Below are 22,317 nucleotides of genomic sequence, written 5' to 3'. Positions count from 1 at the left end.
TCTGACCATGTTATAAAACTGCTGCAGGGCCACTTAAAGCAATCATATTTTAATTTTCTAAACGAAAAGGAATTTCAGCATAAACTATTCAGCATTGCCAACAATGCTTATTGCATGACATGCCAAAACATTGATTGCTTACTGAACATTTATCCATAGTAATCTTTGTGGCTTGTGCCATACTCGACAACACGAGTTAACATACAAGAACATGCTTTTCACCATGCAAACAGAAGTTCTATGTACACTCTACAGATGGTCTTTCCCGTCTGCTCTAGATCAGCTCCGGAGTTTAAGCGACTCTTATTATTTTTTATGTTATCCACTGGTCATTGGCGCTACATCTAGGCCATCTGCCTCACACAGGATACAATAGTCTTCCATACTTGTTCTGGCATATCATGCAGAAGCCAAATTTTTTTCACGCAGCTGCCGCACTACCCAAGTATTATTACATTTGCGCCCACGTGATTTGGAAAGCAGTGACAGCAGAAACGCTGCAAAAAAAAATAGTAACAAGAAACACTGACTGTCAAAACACTTTATTAAAAGTTCCAGTTTAAATCTCTGGAGGCACTTCATAGGTGATAAACACCTGTGTTGGTGGCTTAAAATAGTAATAATAAATTAATTGAAAGGTATAAAAAGTTCACCAGGAAGTATATTAAAGCTTGTCACAATGTGTTAAGGGTGGGCGTCATAATGCCATACAGATCTCGGTTTAATTTTTTTTTTTTTGCTGCTGAACTGCAGTGTGAGACAAGAAAGATGGCATGCTATTTACAATACTCATTCTTGCAAGTTCCTCAAATCCAGAGCAACTATATGTACATCTTACTCTTTCACATAGATATAGGCCAAAAAGTGAGATATCCTTAGATAATAAAAGCCCATGGGTACGACCGAACAAAAGCACTTTCACTGCTGTTTACACTGCGGAATATCGGTCACAAGTTTTTCAGAGTTCCGAACTTGTAGGCTGGGTTCCACGAGAGTGCCACGACGCTTGGACTTCTTGCCATCGGTCTCTGTGTGTGGCTCGTTCTCCTTACTGCAGCCCTCTTCAAATTTAACCTTTGGTTGTGTACCACTACGGAATTTCGGCTCAGTTTCACCAGAGTCCGTGGATCTGTCAGCTGGTTTGGGGGCTGAGGCCTGAATGGTTTGAGTGTTTGGTTGCATCGGTATCACTTCCCGCAGCACTGGTGGCTTTTCTTCGACCATGCCCAAGTCTTCGTAAACTTCTGTAGTTTGTACCGAACCTGCGTGAAAATAATCACCTTTAAGATTTTGACACTTGGCCTTTTAAGAAGCATCCGAAGGACTGTAAATCGCGAGGCTTGTTGGCAACATCTTGGTTGCTTTCTGTCAAACTATTTGACAATATCAGTTTAGGAAAGTGCTTCACCGGCTGCCATCATCCAGTAGAGAAAGGAACTAGCGACAGTAACATACCAAAGTTAAAATGCATGTCTAACTGGAAATAAATCACGCTGTTCCTACGAGTTAGCTTAATTTCTGGCAGTATAAGGGGTGCCAAATTATTGTGCCTCTAGCTGCCCCCCATTCTCAGCCCTCCAATGCAAAGACTTGCGAATGCCTCTGCTTAACCTTCAGCTGTGCCTACATAAGGCCCACATTACCACGTAACCACCTTTTCAAATGGATGAAACCAACTGTGTGTTCTCAGCAACATTGTGGAAAAAATTAAGTATTTTTAGTGGTCTTTTCAATGGTGTAAATTGCAATGATTAATTAACAAATGTATATTATCACCTTTTAGGCCCTAATGTTAAAACAAAGTTTGCAGAGTGCACTGTCAGTTGGTTACATTGTGCTACGTTTAGTGCAGCTCTTTTTCCACAATTAGATTAAAGCCATGGAGGAAGGAAAGCTGAGGAGAGGTCCTCGCAATGTGAGATACAGAGCGAAAGGTGTGGCGGAAGTCACGTGCTTTTGCAGCGGGGTTGTGGGACTAGGAGGGCATGCCAGTGTCTCATGTCATCTGCATCACGGCTCGTATGACCACGTTGTTGATAGGTGGCTGGAGTTCTGAATGCACATTTTTAGGGGCGAAGCTCCTGTTATACCCCTGTCACACGGCCACCACCGAACTCTGTTAAACTCCGTCAACCTTAATCTCCCCCAAGGATTTCGACGGAGATGGAGTTGTGGGAGTATCACACGGCAACGACAAGGTTATAACAGTTCCCGCGAGAGGGCTCAGCCAACGACGCTGTTTGATTTTCGGAGAAGTAACATTATTTCATCTCTAGTTGCTATTTTTGTGAATTTTCATTATGTTGTTTTTACAAAACCACTATATTTATAGTAGATCTGAGGCAAACAAAACATTAAAATTATTTCAAATGAAAACGTATTTGCTAAATGCAACGATGTTGGTAGCGATGCTGGCCACCTTGTGCCCAACGCTAAGTTTGTTTACAATTGCGCCGTGTTCGACAACTAGTTGTAACTTAGAGAGCTTTAGCTGGGCGGGTTTACGAGCGAGCGGTTGAGCGGAGAGGGCAGCGGAGCGCAACCTGATAAGACACGAGCTACAATGTGTGCGAAAGTTCTTGTGTTTTCTTTCATCGGGAGCGCACGCCAAGTTCCCCTTGAATTATGTCGGGTTCTATAACCATTCCGGCAGCCGTCGAAGCAGCTGCCCATGACGCAGCGCTGCCAGTCATTCCTCTCACGGGCAAACGCAAACACGGTGACGACAACAACCGCATGCACGGACGAAATATTTTTTTAATAGCGGTGCCTGGCCCGACTCGCGAGGCACAGTCTGGAGGACATTGGTGTGGAGAGTAGTTGCACTCCGACGAGCGTGTGTGTATGTAAAAAAAGATGTTATGAATGAGTACTGCAACAATATAGTGTTTAATACTGCCAAAACGTATTATTGTACACACTGTGGTAATTTGGTACTCGAAATTTTGTCTCACCTGCAGATACTCTCGTTTCGCTGCAAAGGGAGGTCATCGAACGCCCTTTGCGAAATGCTCCGCTTACCTTTGTTTGCCTAAGGGTGGCCGTGTGACACGGACCCCATCTCCCTTGTCGTGAGGACGAAAGAGTTAAACGATGTTCGCGGATGCCCGTGTGACAGGGGCATAAGTCTAAGCTTGTCCTGAGTCAGCCATAACCGGCAGTATTAGACAAAGACAGACAGATGGATGGACGGACAGGTGGACGGATGCAAGGAAGCGTAGATGGACGAATGGACGGACATATGCAAGGACGAACGCACAGACAGACGGATGGACAGAGAGACAGACGAACACACAGATAGATAGGCAGACAAACAGAATCTTTGCCCAACTTATGATTCACTCTGTGGATACGCTGCGATTTTTGTTTAATGCAGCTGTTGCACTTCCAAGATGATGCAGTGTGTCATAAGCCTACAGTGACAGCTTGTTTTCACGGTTGCAAGTTGATATTGTATCCCAGAACTGTATATTCTCAATTTTATTTGCATCTTTCTCGACTTCTTTTACGATTTTTTGGTCACGAAAAGATGATTTTTTGCTCACAGCCAACGACGCCAATGCTGGTATTTCTGCGAAATGAACTCTTTAACGCTATCAAATAATATCTGAAACTGACGTTTGTACTAGTAAGAGTTCATTGTACGCCCCTAACAGTTCACACTGTGACTTCGTACAGTAATCCCTCATTTTGACAATATCTCTGTGTGCACTTGCAATATCTCTTGATTTGGAATTTCCTGTCTCCACCCAAGTCCTCGCGTATTAAGCCGCATTACTCGTAATGCACGTGGAGCTTGCCCTGCTTCGAACTAAGTGGCGAGCGGAGGCAGTGGGGACTTTTAAGCCCATGCAGTCTCAAATTAATGCTGCTGACGTCTCATGCAGTCACAAAACAAGCCACAAAAGTGCTGTATTTGCAACTTACTACTACCCGATAACAAGTACCAAGCAAGAGCCCAATGCTCCTAGCTGTTTATACTCTGGAGTGAACAGGAGCCGTCAAATTTTACGGTGCAGTGTGCCCGAACAGTTAATCGCGGTCGTAATTCTCCTGGTGCTTCATGGTGCCGGAAAACCGTGGTCTCTTGGATGCTGAAAAATCACTTAAAGATTCTACGCCGACTTGCAGTACGGAATTCCATGGGGATATGCTGTGTCATTGGCCAGGTGACTGTGTTGCTCAGAGTGTTTCTTTTTGGTGCCTGAATGCATTTCATTTTGATTTCCTCGCAGATTCAAAGCTCAACTCCCTTAGTTATTATCAAGTGGCTGCTTATATCAAAATGTACAACCACTTTGCATAAAAAATTCTTTCACCATCCCTCTGACTTAATTATAACTAAGGATTACTGTGTTTAGGTACAGGCAGTGCCGAGAACTTAATTTTACAACGACAGCTATTATTCATACAGCTACATCTAAGTGAGCTGGTTTGAGAGAAATCAAATGAATAGTAAATTGGAGATCGTTCTATATTGCATTATTTAGGCAGTTTGGCTAATATCAAGACAGTTTGGCTAACTTGAAGGACTAACTTCTTGGTCCTGGAAATGAAGTGCGCCAAGGTCGGGTGAAGAAATCAAGAAAGTGATGTCCGCAGGAAAATGATTGTATATACAATACATCTCTCTTCAGATGCCGCATCTTGCACAGCTTCATCGTATCATTTTATGCCAGTGGCACTGTATTGTTGAGCACGCGGTTGCGGTTTAAATTGTGGCGACACTTCAATGTTACACAGATGCAAAAGCACTTGTGTAGGTTTAAGTGCATGCTAATTATAGTTTAGTAGTCACAATTAATCCAGACCTGCCCATGAAATCCAAGGATCCAATTACCAAGCCAGTGCAAGTTTATATTAAGTTCTGTATTGTCTACTCATTTAAATGGTATATTACAATTATACTGCAGGCAGCATCATAATTACTAATGCAACATTAATTCATCTACCTCAACAGCTGCACCTTTTACTGGAAGGTTCAGTTCCTATCAAGTATTGGTTTAGCTTTGAAGGGACACTAAGGTGGAAGAATGAATCAGTTTCGACTGATAAAATTTATTCTGAAAAGTCTACCAGTCTTGGTTTCACCAACAAAGCTTTATCGATAAAGGCGAAAATTGATGCCATATTTTCATTTTTAAACTTAGGAACTACGTAGGCTCTAGCAAACGCTGCCAGAATCTACGACGTTGTGGCGACTGGTGGAAGAATTTCAAGACGGTGTCGCCACCCAATTTTCGTTTCATGCATTTTCTCCCTTACCCCACGTCATCTCGCGGCAAGCGTGGGGATTTTGGCATTGTGAATGAGTAACTTTCCAATAAGAGAATAACACATTTTTCTCATTATTGCTGTATTAACAACGTCCATGCTAATAGAAAATAAATTAACGAGCAAATGAAGTTTTTTACCGGCAGATAAGGGCTGTTCCTCGCTCTTGCGAACCATGGCCTTCAGAAGCTGAGCCTCGAGAGCTTCGGCTTTTAGTGCGGCCTCGTGGGTCTCCCTGAGCAGGCGATCTTCGCGCATTTGTCGTTCGGCTATAGATTTCAGTAGGGCTGCTCGCTCTTTCTCCAACTTGGTCACTCGAAGAGTCTCCATCTTCAGAACTCCTGCCAGAGGGTTACCATCCGACGGTATGTCATTTTGCGAGGTCCGCTCGTTGGTCTGTCTCGCCAAGGCGCCGGTGAGGCGAGAAATCTCGGCATTGGCCGATGTAAGCGACTCCTGCAGGGAACAACATCACAGTCGTCTCATTTCATTTATTTTTTTCTTCATGGACACGAAGAATTTCATTTGAGGTAACCGTCACCTTGATCTCGCACCGTTTCCTATTCAAACAGCGTGTGCAACTTTGCTGACACCAGCCAGGCAATTCTAACTGTCCTCCATGAATTCTAATGAAGAGCTTATAACTAGTATGTATAGAGGTTGAGATAGAGCCTCCCTTGTTATCGTATTAAGAAAAGGTGAGACAGGGGTCCACCTGTGGCAAAGTAGCAGAAGCGACGTACAGAACACTCATCTTAAAAATTCTATGTACAATTGACAGAAAAGCGGATTTGAATTGCGCAGAACCATGGTCGAATCGGGCATTTGTTTTCTACCTCTGATTTAGTTAGACCTGCCAGATAATTCAATCCGCTCTGCCAAGTGCCAACAAGGTTGACTTACCATATGTCAGCCGTACGGTAACCACTCTCCGAAAAACAACCTCTGCAGATTGAACTATACATTGTTCAGGAGCTGGCTCGGTGCCAGCATTTTTTTTTACCAGGAAGGGGATTGGGGCTCCTATCACAACCCAGTTTCTTCAAGGGACAGGAAGGTTAAGAACATAGGTGCCGTGTTTTGATAGTACTTGCTTTCGGGGGTGTAAAGGGACAGCCGATGAATGTTTTGATTGATTGATTTGTGGGGTTTAACGTCCCAAAACCAACATATGATTATGAGAGACGCCGTAGTGGAGGGCTCAGGAAATTTTGACCAGCTGGGGTTCTTTAACGTGCACCCAAATCTGAGTACACGGGCCTACAACACTTCCGCCTCCATCGGAAATGCAGCCGCCACAGCCGGGATTTGATCCCGCTACCTGCGGGTCAGCAGCCGAGTACCTTAGCCACTAGACCACCGTGGCGGGGCAGCCGATGAATGTTTTAAATGTTTGCTTTGTGTGTCCTCAAATCTGTTGGCAAAAGAAGAAAAAACAACAAGGAGGAAGGCACTTTCGCCTGGTCAGCAACAATACTTATATACGCACGAACACATCGGCTCACACTCACAACAGTGTAAGGTAAAAGCTGGCGTCATCTGAAGAATTCTCTTACTGCACAAAAAGGCAAAAAAATCAATGCCCAGCTTGATTCCACTGTCTTTAAGAGTCACTCGGGTGCATAACACAGCACTTTGAAATATATACTCTCAATAAATTGTTAGTAGACAAGGTAGCTTGTGGCTTGCCCTCTCCATATTTTTTAGTATGAAACAAGGATTAACGACACATCTGATTGTTTGTTTCCAATCCCCTCTATCAAATTTCAAAGAATGTTTATCAAGACAACCTAGCTTTACTGCGTGAACAAAGCCAACATAACTCTGCCTAGATCCACTGTCAAAGTAGTGCTACCAATTGATTGTTATCAAATGCTGCCATTGGGGGCACTCAAAGGGACTCAAAAATGATAAGTGAAAATTTTACTTTCATGCTTTTCACAGCAGCAGGTATAGTCATGGAAAGAGACAAGGAGCTTTTCAAATAAGCGAAAGCACCCTCAAGTCACCTGTTCGTCATTAATGCAGTAACGGTGCTAGAAACAGGTGACAACAGAAAGTTTAAAACAAAAGAAACATACCCGTTAACCTCTGTTCCCTGTTGCTGCATTAAAAGAAGTTTTTTTAAATATGGTATCTCATCGGAAACATGTAAAACCTTGCCCATCCGTAGTTTGGTTTTCAAGATATCTATGGTTCAGCACTCCGATGTATAACACGTCCAGGACGAAACAGAGCAGCAGACACATAATGCACACAGCGCTTTCAACAGTGCTAAGGTTGCCGCCATGCAACCTTAGTTAAGCAATCACCTGAAGCAGGCGGAGCTGGCGAACATCTGCTTTCTTGGTCGAAACCGTGGCCAGAATCATCGCCATCTGATTCCGAGTCCGGCGGACTTCCTCCTTTAGGAAACGCTCGTTTTCGTGTAGCGCGCGGAAGCGGGTGCGCAGTGATAGGAGCTCTCGCTCCTGCTTCAGCCGCCGGTCTTCAACTTCGGAGAAAAGAGAATTCCCTCGCCGCTTAGGATCGAGCTGCAATTGAGACACAAATCAGCAAGAGGCACATTACATGGGTGTGCATGTGCGCACTTGTTTGTGTGCACACAGACACATACATATACTATACCTAGACTCAAAGAAGGAGAATGAAAATCGCATTGAAGCCAACAGACAATGAAAACTTAGGAAGTCATAGGAAAAGTCACTTTGTGTTTCTGAATAAAGCATAGAAAAGGAAATATACTGAAGTGAGCAAGCAACATTTCGTCTAAATCTAAAAGTACTAAAATATCTAAAAGTACGATATCTAAAAGTACGAAAATGAAGAGCAGGCCACAACTTGCGCATTTTTCTCGGCTCACAATGAGCACGAGGCACAGTTTGAATGATCTCACTTTCAATCAATAACGCTTAGCTAATTATACCAATGCATTACAATGGTCATCTCACCTGCTCCATTTGCAGCCTCTCCAACTGTGCGCGAAGTTCTGCGCTCTCATCTTGTTGGTTCTGGAGGAGTGTTTTTTGTTCAGATAAGTCGGTCAAAGTGGCTTTCAGGCGCTCCTCCGTTTCACCAAGGCGCTGCGAAATCTCCTTCTTTTCTGCCTGCAGAAACGTAGTAACTACAACTTGAGCAAACTCTAGTTGAAGTAATCTATAAGAGCACAAGTATAACACTGTTTCAGTAGAGACCATTTTGAAATATTGTTTGAACGGTGGATCAGGCAAGGCATCACATCAGTTTGCATACTGAGTAGTATACCTAAAGTGCCTGGATTTTTTTTAAGTCGCCGTAACTGCCTCCTTTCATGACCCTCTCTACATGCAGTCGGTGTCTGCTGTGATGTTCTTTCAAACTTGAAACATTTACAAAGCCATGTGTTTAAGTACATTAGCCACTCACCTTTCAGTGAACAACGCGTGTACGCGACGGGTATTTTTCCTTTTGCGAATACCCTGTCTTTAGCGAATAAGGTATTCTTTTCATTAGGTGATAGAAAAGCGTTACGAAGAACATGGCTTCCCAAAAGGAGTGTTACTTGAGATTCGTCGGTGATGCTTCAATAGTTGTTGATAATTAAGAAGAAAAAAAATCTAGGGACTTTTAACTATACCTACCTGCTAAGCATCTTACATTTCTCTGTTTGTAGAGTGAAAACTGCCACCATAATGTGCCATGAAAAATAATGGGCAAATCGATGCTTTCAGAGACACTACAACTATTACTTGCTATGTCAGATGAAAAACCTTCCTGAGGCAGTTGAAAACTTTCGTGCCAGTGAAGTGTGAGGGCAGAGAAGGCAATGAGGGAGGTGCAGAAAGGAAAAAGGACAGAAAAATGGTGAGCAGAACACGATGCTTTGCAGCGGATGCGGCCTCGCTTTTCGATAGAAAATTAAGGCAATATATCACACCTCCTCTCAGAACGAACAAATTAGTAATCAGTAACACGTAATTTGACAAGGCTTGAGGAATGGGCAACATAAGCGCACGAACAAATTAATCAGCCATATGTAACTGAACAAGGCTTGAGAAATGGCAAATATAAAGTGCGAGAGTCGAGTAATCCAGTGTGGCCAAAACCTTAGTTCATTTTGAAAATGGGTACAATGTGGCACACTGCCTACCACTGCACTCCTTACCCGTTTGCAGGATACGTCACGCTGTTTTCAGCTTGTGCACTAACGTAGCAGTGCACTTATTTACAGTTCCCTATTTCAATGAGAGTGTGCTCGCACAGATCTACGAGTCCTCTCACCTTAAGCTCGGCTATTTCCTTGTGTAGCTGCTCGATCACCAGTTGCACTTCTTGCTCGAACACGATTCGCGAGGACTCCAAGGCCTCGTGGCTGCTGGCAGAGGAACTTGTGTTGTGAGCCAGGAGACGCTCATTCATTTGCCGACTTTCACACAGCTGCTCTTCGAGGCGACGTATCTGCTTCTGCAGCTTCTCATTATCGGCCTTCAGGGCCTGGTCCGACGATGTGTTGTCCTTCTGCAAGATGGTACACAGTACCAGTGGCAACAGTATCAGCTAGTTGTTGATGTTGTGCGCATGTAGACATGCCAAATAAAGGACCAGTGCCAAACAGCCATTTTGTAGTGGAGCCTTTTGCAGGGCTGATGTCACTTCTTACTTTGCCATGACAGAGTGGAAGTCTCATTGTGCTATCAATGAGATCAGCTAGACCTGAAAGGTGGAGAAGGCTAGGCGTTGTTATAAAATGGTGGTGTAAATCGGTTTCCTAAAATTAACTAGAGGGGACTCTGGAGCTGCAATCATCCAACGACCATGGGAATAATGGGTAGTACACAGACTGGCCTAGCCTTCATGTTTGCGGGCGACGAATTGCACTTGCAGCTTCATTTATTGCTGTGTTTCGGTTTTGTTTCGAAGAAAAGAATGAGTTTTTCTGAACTTTGTGACCCGATTTGAAATGGTACACCTAAAAGAATAAGGTAGTGTAGCACAACTGCTGAACATTTGCCGATTTTCGTTTCATAAGAAAACAGCTCCAAGCAACACAAACACACATGGAGCCAGAAGTACGAAGAATAGACAAATCCGTGTACTACCCATCATTCCCATGCTCACTGAAACGTCGTGCATTGCAGCTCCCATAGACACTAGCGCCAGAGTTCCCTCTAGACTATATTTCGGAAACTATGGCCTAGATAAACTGTACACATGAGTCCCAATCAAAATGAAATAAATATATTTTTATGGTTTTTGTGGCTAAGATAGGGATGCCACAGCCTCAAACTGTTATAACGTTAGGTTTGTGGGAGCCCTATCACCCTCTGTAAAGTAGCTTATGCATCGTTGCTCATGTGCGCCCAAGTGATTAGTCGTAGTTAGCTTAAATGCCAGCGAGCGAGAGGTGGCACTGTGCTCGCACAATGGCACCTGCAGCCCTACCTGGCAGGAATAAGGTTATCATGGCGCTTGAGGAAAGGTATTTTTTTTTCCTTTTGCGGCTTGGCATGGTTAGGAAAGGCTCGCTTTGATGTATGTCAGTGGGTACAATTCTGCAGCTCAGTCACACGAACTTCATCAGCGAAACCGCATTGGCGGTACGTTGCATGCATTATTTTGTATTGCGTGTTCTATGTTTCCTTGCGTTTGTACTGCGTGTCCTATGTTGGTTTATTGGCGTTATATTGGAATATTAGTCATGTTACAGGCTACGTTAAGATACGGCTGGCAAGTTCACGGTTATGTGAGCCTTTCACAAATGTCGGCATGCTTGTTGCACTATGGCATCACTGTGTCCGCTTCTTCCGAGAGAGTACGGCTCCTCTCAAACCTTTCAAGTTATGAAGCACAATTCATAAACCTTTTTCTCAATCGTTTCAATAAGCATCAAGATGCACCACTTGGCAACTCGACCATATTGCCACTTCGTCTGCCTCTTTTGCGCTGGCAGATCAAGCGCCACAACCCCGTACGCCACACTGCAGTCCGCACAGGTGGTCCCTTATTTTGCAGACACTCGACCCGTCATGCGTAAATCCGACATATGGCGCATGCCCGACCGACGACCGCTTTGCTACCACTGCGGTGAAGCGGGTCACCTCTACCGAGACTGCCAGTACCGCCGACTTGGGCTGCAGGGTTTTCCTGCCAATTCACCCCGCCCCCGGTTTGGACAGAGACCACCAGAAATTGAAGATTTTATCGCTCGGCAGAACGTCCCACTCAGGCGTCAGTCGCGCTCACCGTCACCGCGGTCGTCATCTTATTCAGGCAACGGAAATCGAAGGCCGCAAGGACGGTCTCCGAGCCCTCGCCTGGAAAACTAACGCCAGCGACCTTTCGAGGCGAGGCCGCTGATTCTCGACGTGATGAAGACCTCGCCCTCCAATCGACGCGACATCGGACCAACGGAAATTCGACTACGCCGGCGCCTGTATCCCAGCTGAGCGACTTTTCAATGGACATACCTGTGCTGCTCGACGGTCGCAATTTAACTGCCTTAATAGACACTGGTGCTGACTACTCGATTATTAGCGGACAATTGGCACGTACCTTGAAGAAAGTGATAATGCCTTGGACAGGATCGCATGTACGTACAGCTGGCGGACATGTTGTAACGCCGGTTGGTTTGTGTACGTCCAGGCTACAAATACGAGGCTGCACGTTTTTGGTCAGCTCCATCGTGCTACGTGACTGCTCCCGCGAATTAATTCTCGGCCTCGATTTTCTTCGGGAATATGGCGCCGTAATCGACCTACGGCGACGCTGCATTTCCTTTTCGACAGTCAACGCTACGTCAAGGGACTCCAACCGCCGTACAACCGCCCTCCGTGTTTCCGACGACAGTGTCACAATACCACCTCGTGCAAGTATCCTAATTCAGGTGACTTCCGAAGGAACCAGTGACGGTGAAACAGTGGCAGAGTGCAACGTCTCCCTGCTGCTGGCGCTTGGAATTTCTGTGGCACGAGGCATCATTGACATTCGGAACGGTACAGCCGAGGTCATGATTACAAATTTCACCAATGAGCATCGTCACCTTTTCCGGGGCACTGCGGTCGCCTACGCTGAAGCCTTGGAGGACGTCATTGAGTGTTTTGCCTGTGAAGACAGTAGCCGCAATGGACAAACCGTAATAGATGTTGACATGAACAGTGCACTGCCAGAAGAGAACCAGAGGGCCTTGCGAGAGCTATTGTTTGAATTCAGGGCGTGCTTTGCTCAGTCGTCTAAAGTGAGTCAGACGCCAATTACACAGCACAGGATAATCACTTACGACGACGCAAGACCTATTCACCAACAGCCATACCGCGTCTCGCCGACAGAACGCGCAGCTATCAAGCAGCAAGTGAAAGAAATGATCGACGACGGCGTTATCCAGCCTTCGAACAGTCCCTGGTCCTCACCGGTCGTTCTGGTTAAGAAGAAGGACGGTACGCTTCGCTTCTGTGTAGATTACAGAAAGCTCAACAACGTCACAAAAAAAGATGTTTATCCGCTGCCGCGTATTGATGACTCGCTTGACCGACTACGACGAGCGAAGTATTTTTCTTCCCTGGATTTAAAGAGTGGCTACTGGCAAATTGAGGTTGATGAGCGCGACCGCGAAAAAACCGTTTTTGTCACGCCGGATGGCCTCTACGAATTTCGGGTGCTACCGTTCGGACTCTGCTCTGCGCCAGCTACCTTCCAACGCATGATGGACACTGTGTTGACTGACTTAAAATGGCAAAGCTGCCTTGTGTACTTGGATGATGTGGTCGTGTTTTCAACCAGCTTCTCCGAACATCTGAAGCGACTACGACAAGTACTTGAGGCGATTCGGACGGCTAACCTTACGTTAAAGCCGCAAAAATGCCATTTCGGTTACGAAGAACTAAAGTTCCTTGGACATGTCGTAAGCGCAGAAGGCGTCCGTCCTGACCCTGAGAAAACCGCCGCTGTCGCAGCCTTCCCGACTCCTGCCGATAAGAAAAGTGTGCGGCGGTTTCTTGGTCTATGCGCGTACTACCGGCGCTTTATAGGCAATTTTTCGAAAATTGCCGAACCATTAACTAGACTCACTAGAGACGATACGCCGTTCGTTTGGAGTGCTGAACAAGAATCAGCATTCACAGAGCTTCGGCTTCGCCTGGCATCACCACCTGTTCTTGGACATTTCGACGAGGAAGCCGAAACAGAAATTCATACCGACGCCAGTAACGTCGGTCTGGGCGCGGTACTCGTCCAACGGCAGGAGGGAATTGAAAAGGTTATCGCCTACGCAAGCCGAACCCTAACACGCCCGGAGTCAAACTACAGTACCACGGAGAAGGAGTGCCTTGCTGTCGTGTGGGCAATTGCTAAGTTTCGACCTTACCTTTACGGCCGTCCATTCAGAGTAGTGACGGATCATCACTCGCTGTGCTGGCTTGCGAACCTCAGAGACCCCTCCGGACGACTGGCAAGGTGGAGCCTACGTCTGCAGGAGTACGACGTCACTATCGTGTACAAGTCCGGTCGTGCACACGAAGATGCGGACACGTTGTCACGCGCGCCAGTTGAGCCTGCCGCTCAGAGCTTCGAAGAGGACTGCCCTTTCCTTGGCTCCGTAAGCGTAACAGACTTGGCTTTACGGCAGCGAGCAGATGCTCAATTGCGACCTATCATTGAACATCTAGAGGGCCGCAACGTATCACTGCCCCAGCATATAACTCGCGGATTGTCATCCTTCTGCTTACGACAGGGCGTGTTGTACAAGAAGAACGCAGCCGCCAGCAACAAAACTTACCTGTTGGTCGTCCCCGCAGAGCTGCGTGAGGAAATTCTATTTGCCTGCCACAACGAGCCTCCATCGGGCCATCTGGGCATCACCCGAACCATCGCTAGGGTACGAAAGTCTTACTACTGGCCGAAACTTGCCGCTTGCGTTAAACAGTACGTTCAAGCCTGCCGCGAATGCCAGCGCCGAAAATCCCCATCTGTTAAGCCTGCGGGATTACTTCACCCTATCGAGCCACCCAGAACACCCTTCGATCAAGTCGGCATGGACCTCCTGGGTCCGTTTCCCTTGTCATCTTCCGGCAACAAGTGGATAATCGTCGCTACAGATTATCTAACCCGCTATGCTGAAACTAAGGCGCTTCCTAAAAGCACGGCTTGTGAAGTTGCTCAGTTTTTCATCGAGAGAATTGTATTACGCCACGGTGCTCCATCCTGTGTCATCACAGACCGAGGAACAGCGTTTACAGCAAGGCTCCTTGAACAAGTTTTTCAGTTAAGTTACTCCACGCATCGCAAGACAACAGCGTATCACCCTCAGACAAATGGACTGACCGAGCGGCTTAACAAAACGATGACTGATATGCTGTCTATGTACATAGACGTACAGCACAAGACGTGGGATGAAATACTGCCTTACGTAACATTCGCGTATAATACCGCTACGCAAGAGACCACACGATTCACTCCGTTTCGTCTTCTATACGGTCGGGACGTTCAGACGATGTTGGACGCAATGCTCCCATGCGACATTGACAACATCGAGAATCTCGACGAAGATGCTGAGTGTTTCGTGCAACGAGCCGAGGAAGCACGTCAACTAGCCCGCGTAAACATCAAGAAACAACAAGGCGTCGATGCACAGCGCTACAACCGCTGCCACAGACAAGTCGATTATAAACCAGGTGACCAGGTGTTGGTTTGGACCCCTGTGCGCTGCAAAGGTCTCTCTGAGAAGCTTCTCAGTCGGTATTTTGGCCCGTACAAAGTGCTACGACAAGTGAGCGACGTCAATTACGAAGTCCTTCCGGACGGAAGCCAACCACCCCGACGCCGACAGCTACGACCCGAGATTGTGCACGTGGTGCGGTTAAAACCGTACCACACACTGTGACAATGTTTTTTTTTACGATACACGCTTCGTTTAGCATCGAGGCGATGCTCTTCAGGGAGGAGGGGCAGTGCCGCGCGCTTGATCTGCCAGCGCAAAAGAGGCAGACGAAGTGGCAGTTCCCCTCGTGCCATTGTTCTGTTTTTGGCTGCGCTGAGCCGACCGCTCTTCGGACTTTTGTGAGGACGCCTTAAAAACGTCTCCTGTCTCTTTAACGTGACAATATAAAGTTTGATAAAATGCATTCAAAAAATATTTTGTGTGAAATTTTATTTTGCCAGCATGAGCGTCATTTGAAAAGAAGAGCATCATGCAGTAGAAAACTATTTTAAAATTTAATTCAAGTTCAAGAAAAGCAATAACTCAATCTAAATACCTTCTAAAAGTTTTGCTTTGATGTCCATTCCCATTTGTAAGAATTTAAAGTAAAAAGGCCATTTTAGAGCATTCTACAGATTCATTAGAAAAGCTTACGTTTATTTTAGCTTGTATTGGCAATTTTTCTGGGCAGTATTGTGACAAAAATAATGACGAAAACATTTTGTCCCGTAACGGCTATAAAATATAGAAAAATCTTATATTTTGTATTTTCAAAGGCTGTATATTTAACACAATTCCAGCTCTCAATACCATATAGGGGTAAAATCATGGAAGTTCACACATTTTCTAGAATTAAACTCGAACAGTCTGATCCAGGAAGATTAACAGAAGCAATTTTTCATTTTTTTAAGCAAGAAAAATTAGGTAACTTTATTAGATTTACTACAAGCACATGTTTACTGCAGGGTGTATATTGGTTTGGTTTATTTGTACCGCAAGGATCTAAAAACTTTACATGAGGAGTGAGCAGAAAAAAACCAAATAAAGTAAAAAATAAACATAAATACAAAAATAAGCAGAACAAAAAAAGCACAAAAGAACAATAAAGATTTCAGACTAGCTTTGTTATATCCTGCAGTCCGTTGCGTGCATGTTGGTTACACTAAGATTACACTGTAATAGCAATGGCAGGAAAACCTTTAAAATGGAATTACTTTAAAAAACGGGCATGTAACCTAGCAGACTATCAAAACGCTTGGGAAAGCATATAGTAGTACTAACAACTGAAAGTTTATTGGGAAGCAAAGACATACATATGCACTCGAATAATTTTTCACAGCTTTCTGTTGGTAGTACTTTATGCACTTGTCCCTGTCTTTTCATGTGCTCGTTTGTTTACACACTAATTTCCAAGTAACATGAATCACTTACTTGCCCAGTCGGACACTCTACAAAGTGCGGAGAAGTGAGAAACAAAAGCTTCCATAAGAAGCTTTTTTAAAATCCGGCAGATCCCACGCACTGTGGAAATCGATGTAATGCAAAGCAGCCAGTAAAGAGCTCCGTACATTGCCTCGTTTGTTTTTGAGACCAAAGAAGTCATGCATGCCATGACGTCTGATTTAGTTAATTATAATCCCACATTTGCCATGCACACATGCGAGTACCACCTGGCACACACCACGCTAATGTGTATTCTGGTGTACGATTTATGTATGAACAAACTAATGTCATACCAATCTTGGTATAACATGACTGCTGAACAATCTTCTGACATTGAACGCCAAACAGTCTTCATGCCATACCAATTTTGGTATACAACTATTGAAGCGACCAAAAGCACACCATGAGTGTGGCAAGTAAATCATGCCAAACATAACATGCATGTCATGATTTTCACATTGCCACCTGTCATTCACGTTCATCATACAGTCACGTCATGCAATACCAAATTTGGTACATGTCAAGCTAGAGAAGCAGCCACAAGTGTACCATAAGTATGGTATGTAAGTCGTGTCGTGCATGACAGGCATGCCATGATTTTCAAGTTAGCACCTGTGGTTTATCTTCGTCATACTGTTACTTCACGCAATACCACATTTGTTCCATGCCAAGTTAGCGGAACGGACACGAGCATGGCACATAAGGCTTGCAAATGGTCAAGCAAAGGGTGGTATGCATGACATGCAGTTCATGATTTGCACATTAAGCCCTGTTACTTATGTCATACACTCATATCATGCCATAGCATTTTTGCATTTGCATAAAAAAAACTGCAGCAGCAGAGTCAACAATCACAAGATTCACCTCATCTAAAGCCGCTTGAAGCTTCTGGAGTGCCGCTCTATAACTCGAGCATTCCTTCTTTGATTTGGCAAGCTGATCCGTGGCACGCTCCAGATCAGCACCGAGACCTTTCTCCGTTTCGATGCTACATTCCAACTTCATCCGTGTACTGTGCAGCTCCTGTTCCAATTTCTGCAAAGTAAAACACGTTCACATTCTCATAAACATGAGCCAATTTTCACAAAAATTAACGCATAATAAACTGCCGCATCTCTAGAGACCTTACTATTCTTCAACATTTTTTTTAACCTACTAGAGCAACACTTTTTAGGCGTTTTTGCGGCCACCATCACACCTCCACTTTGCAATACATAACTTCGTCGAAATCCCACCACCACTGTCTTTGTGCTCTAAAACTTCTAGCATGTTGAAAAATAGAAAATCATCATTATAAATTATAGGGCTTTATGTCCGAATGCAATACAGAGAGTTTAAAAAGTATCATGACAAAATTATTTTGACTAGCCTGCCTTCTTGCTTATGTTGAGCACTGTAATGAGAACACCAACAATATAGTTAACTTGAACTTTTTATTCTTGTTGATGGGATCGCATAATATAAGCAATGTTTGAGACTCTGAAATTCATGACAAAGGATGCAGGAAATTAGTGGTTCCCCTTTGAAACAAATGAGGCAGTATTTATGAACTTACAAAACTCAAAAACATAAGAATAGATGTCACGGATTTCAAATTAAATTCTTCACATCTTCCACAGCTTAAACAAACTTTCCCATCGATGTTAAAAATATTCATACAAATTACAAAGCAAAGGAGTGCCTTCAGAAAAACTAGCGGTTGTATAGGGAAATCTTTGGCACTAAATTTTCATACTTTTATTCAGACATCACTGCTACCGATGTGATCTGTGGCTAGGTGTGCCAAATGAAATGTAGTGAAGAGAAGAAAAAAGCACTCGAGCATCTCTCACTATGCCCACAATCTGCGTTCGCATCAACACAGACCTATACAGCTCACTTCACCGCAGTTCCTTCAGTAACAGACGGATAATTGTCGGCGTCAATCATTTGACTTGGGATGCAGAGACTGCAGCACTCCCAGCTGTCACCGCACGCAAGGTTGCACTCTTCATTCTTTGCCAGGGAGTGCCAAGCAAACTGCTCAGCGATAGAGGGCTGGTATTCCTGTTCGAACTCGCACAAGCCTTCTTCACTACAAGTCTACAGCATACCACTTGTAAAGAACGGCTTGATGGAGATATTTGACTGTTCACACGGTGACATAACCACGTACATCGAGTCGGATCACAGTAATTAGAGTTCTGTTTTGCCATTTGTGACTTATGTCTATAGTACTGCCACACAAGCTCCCACCGGCTTTTCTCCATTTTTGCTGTATACGGACATGAGCCCTTTTTGTACAATGTACCCATTGCTTTCATACTGAAACACTGCTTCTGAATGCCTGCCTGTGTCTGAAGTGGCAAAATACGCAGAAAACTTTACGCAGCTTGCTCGTAAGCTTACAACTGCCGCTTTAAGTCTGGACAAACTGTGATACGACAATGACATGCCTACACCAGATCTCCCCGACTGATATCCTCATTTGGTTATGGATCCCGCCCCTACCACACCAAAGGGTACTTGCTTGGGCGAGTTGTGCGCAATAAGGTGACACATCAAAGGCCATACATCCACTGCCAACTACATAGTTGAATACATGACACCGTCTCACGACCTCAGACATCGCAGTCGTGACACCATTAATTTAATGTCAGCAGACTCAAATCGTAATGTTATCTTTTGATACGTATGCCTTAAAAACCTGACCATGCAGATGTGTTGCAGCGCATCAGCACGTGGCTTTGTGTCGCAGAGCTTTGCGCTCTCCCTTTGAATAGAGAGGGCACGCTGCTATGCGATACTGTGTGCCCTCTCTCAAAAAGCACTGATATGCTGCAATGGGTACGTGTGGTCAGACCTTAAGACACCAGGATAGTTAATCTTCGCTCCCGGGGGGGCTGGTGCTACCTTGATTGCGCAAGTTGTCGGTGTTTTGCAATCAATCGTCATACGACAAGCCGAAAAATCCACACATCTCCACGAAGTGAACCATAACGAGTGGGTGAAGCACTGGGGTTTTGATTCACCTGCCCGCTAACACATGTAAATGAGTGAAAATTCGTATGCACACTACATGCAATGTTTTATTGGTCATAACTCGTACGTTGTATCGAGTTCATTCTGTTTTGCCTTCATTATTACTGCCTTCTGGTTCATAAAATGTAGAACCAATGGTTTTTCGATAGGGTCTAGCCTGAAGTTGGCAACCATGGGGTCTATGCACGCTTTGTATTTAGGTAGCTGTAGAGGGGCGAGTCTTCTACGTAATTCAACCACATGTGACTGTCACTTTTTGACTGGGCCAGACTTGTGCAAGGGCTTGCTGGTCAGCTTGCACTTTGAGTGCCGGTCAATGGCTGCATCGTCAGGTGTGTTTTTAGGAAGATGTTGAATTGTTTTCTAAATGTCTATCGAGATTCCGTACTGCCCGCTGTCGCGTGTTATATGCCTGATGCTCATGAATGGTAGCCACCGAGCAATTATTCGCTTATTCTCGACCTCTCATTTCGTGAGCAGCGTGCTGTCTGCGTAAACGTTGAGCCCCGCACGCCACGTTCTCGCCTCCGGAGTCGCAGCGTGTTGTCGGCGTTGCCTTTCGTGATCGAAAACGTGTTGACGTTCGTTTTCATCCATGGCAGAATGAGAATGTGTGGTCTGGAACGCGCTTATTCGTCTTCGTCATCAGCCACAGAGCAAACAACATGCACATAGTGCCTTGTAGATGTGTAGCGGGTACCTCGCTTATAATCAGAATGGCGGGCAAGGTTCTGTTTGGTGTTGCATAAGTCAGTTGCCAGACTTAGGGATGGTTGTTGCCAGACTGCTGCCAAATTTAGCAAAAAAATTTGCCTCTGCAGTTGTGGCTTCGCCGTGAGGGTTTAGTGTCATCGGCGGTGTATTTCGCAAGTGCGTGAGCTACGTTGGCCGTTTTAGCAAAATGAATGTCAAACGAGCGTTTCAGAAGGCGGGGCGCATTCTCTTGCTGAGCGCGCTGCTGTGCAATTAATAGATCGTGTCACAGAGTTGGGGAATCAAGGACGCGTCGCCCACCGTGCATTTCGCGAGTGCGATGAACTTGTTCGCGAGTGTGTGTGCGACATAATCAACGCAATTAACCACGCATTACAGAAGTCGGGGCGCGTTCTTTTGCTGTGTGCGCAGCTGTGCAATTAAGAGATCGCGTCTCAGTATTACGGACGACGGGGAAAACTGAATAGAGATGCAGCAGGCGGTGCGCTGCACCCCCCACCCCCTCTTTTTTTTTTCACAGCTGATCGTCCCGCGTCGACCGCGTGCCACGACGGGGACGCTACGCTTCTCCTAGCTGTGTCAGCACAAGACATATCGTTCGGACTCGTGCACATGTGACGAATAAACGTCCCAAGGCTGGCTAATCGGGGTACGTCGGATATGCCTGGAAGGCTGCTTTATCGACGCAGTTAATTGGAGCGAATTAAGCGCGACTCGCGCGTACCTGTAAGTAGGACCCCGCACAAGCATTTATTATTTGGAATTTTGGTCGTTTGTGCTTATTGTGGGTGGGGCCCTGCAAGCGACGGCGGCTCGTCGGCGGGTCCTATTTACAGCAGCACACACCAAGAGAACGCGTCTCAACGTCTGCAAGGCGCGGTTCATTCTGTAATTGAAACGGCCGGCGTCGCTCATGCACTTGCAAAATGCACCGCGGACGACACCAAAACTTCACGGAGAAGCCACAACTACAGAGGCAAATTTCTTTGCCAAATCTGGTTGCAGTCTGGCAACACCGACCCTTCAAGTTTGGCAACAACTTGTGCAAAGCTACAGTGTACTGTAGCAAAGCCAAAGAGAACCCTGCCATGCACGAATGCCGGCACGAATGGCATAGTGGGTGCGTCCCTAGTTCATTGAAGTTACGGCGGGCTTATACACCTTTTCACAGGAAGGAAAAAAACACCGCCATGATGGGCTGTGCGCGGGAGTACAATGGCTAAGGGTGCAGCGTTGCCAGTGTATTTTTGAGGGAACGCGCCAATTTGCACAGCCCAAGGAAGGCTATGGCGGCGCCCAGGGAGGCGTTTATGAAAAGGTGAATAGTGGATACCACGATGTGCTCTGCCGTACAGCGGACAACGCACAACGGGCAAGCTTATACCCTATGGTGCTTTGCCCCTAATAACATGAAATGGCATCAGAACTGCCAAAGGTACGCATACTCAACCAGGACATACCTCGACCTTGGCGACGTAACGCTCTCGAGTGTCGTCCAACTCCTTTGCCAAGTGCGTATTCTGGGTTAACAAAGCTGATCCTGCAAAACGCAAGCGCCTTTAGCCAATTACAGTAGCACGGAAACGTTACTGAAATCAAATTACAAAGCTCACTTACCAATCTTAGCCGCCTGCTCCACGTCGGCCTCCAGCTGGTGAACTCTGGCACGTAGATCTTCACCCATACCCCCACACTCGATTACAGGGAACAGGAAGGGACCAACACTTAAGACACAACACGTAGTTGCAACCCCTAGAGAGACACAACACAAATACTGGAACGAGCTCGAACTACCGCGAGCGCATAACGAAAAGCGCAACCACGCGACCACGGGACACTTACCGACTGAAACCTTATATTTGGTAGGTGTTCTGTGTTTGAACAACGCCTCCTGTTGTTTTGAATTACGGCTTCGACTTGTGCCGTTTCGGCCCGGATACCTCAAATAGGATCCAACTATAGACAGAAAGAAAGGCACAAGATTGTAGAAGTCCATGAGAGGTCGGAGCATAGAGAGTCTGTAGCTTTTGTTTAGCACAAGTAGTGAAATAAATGGTTTGTAGATTACAAAAATGGTTGATAACAAGTCTATTTGACATTTCATCATTGTACAAATAGAATGAAGTAGACACTGACACAACCTAAACGCCAAAACCGAAACTAGCTTGAATAGCGTTTGAAGCCAGGGGAAGTTT

At 45.5% G+C, this 22,317-nt stretch overlaps 1 protein-coding gene across 1 annotated transcript; it reads right to left on the bottom strand.

The window, feature by feature from the left end:
• Positions 1 to 720: 720 nt before the first annotated feature.
• Positions 721 to 22,073, bottom strand: LOC142814551 (protein Spindly-B-like). Its single transcript, XM_075893416.1, has 9 exons — positions 21,965 to 22,073; positions 21,740 to 21,874; positions 21,583 to 21,662; positions 17,252 to 17,422; positions 9,535 to 9,771; positions 8,226 to 8,381; positions 7,587 to 7,808; positions 5,415 to 5,730; positions 721 to 1,262 (listed from the first exon to the last, which is right to left on the bottom strand). Exons 2-9 carry the CDS (start codon positions 21,804 to 21,806, stop codon positions 919 to 921), a joined length of 1,593 nt encoding a protein of 530 aa, XP_075749531.1. The 5' UTR covers positions 21,807 to 21,874; positions 21,965 to 22,073; the 3' UTR covers positions 721 to 918.
• Positions 22,074 to 22,317: the final 244 nt, after the last annotated feature.

Source organism: Rhipicephalus microplus, chromosome 4 (assembly GCF_043290135.1).
Source record: "Rhipicephalus microplus isolate Deutch F79 chromosome 4, USDA_Rmic, whole genome shotgun sequence".
NCBI lineage: Eukaryota > Metazoa > Arthropoda > Arachnida > Ixodida > Ixodidae > Rhipicephalus > Rhipicephalus microplus.
Note: the sequence above shows the minus strand (reverse complement) of the source record. Positions and strands in the feature narration are given on the sequence as shown.

Coding starts and splice junctions, on each gene's coding strand:
- LOC142814551 (XM_075893416.1), bottom strand. CDS start 21,806: ATGGGTGAAGATCTACGTGCCAGAGTTCACCAGCTGGAGGCCGACGTG. Junction 17,423..21,582: donor GTTACGTCGCCAAGGTCGAG/GTATGTCCTGGT, acceptor TTTACTTTGCAG/AAATTGGAACAGGAGCTGCA. Junction 9,772..17,251: donor TTCAAGCGGCTTTAGATGAG/GTGAATCTTGTG, acceptor ACCATCTTGCAG/AAGGACAACACATCGTCGGA.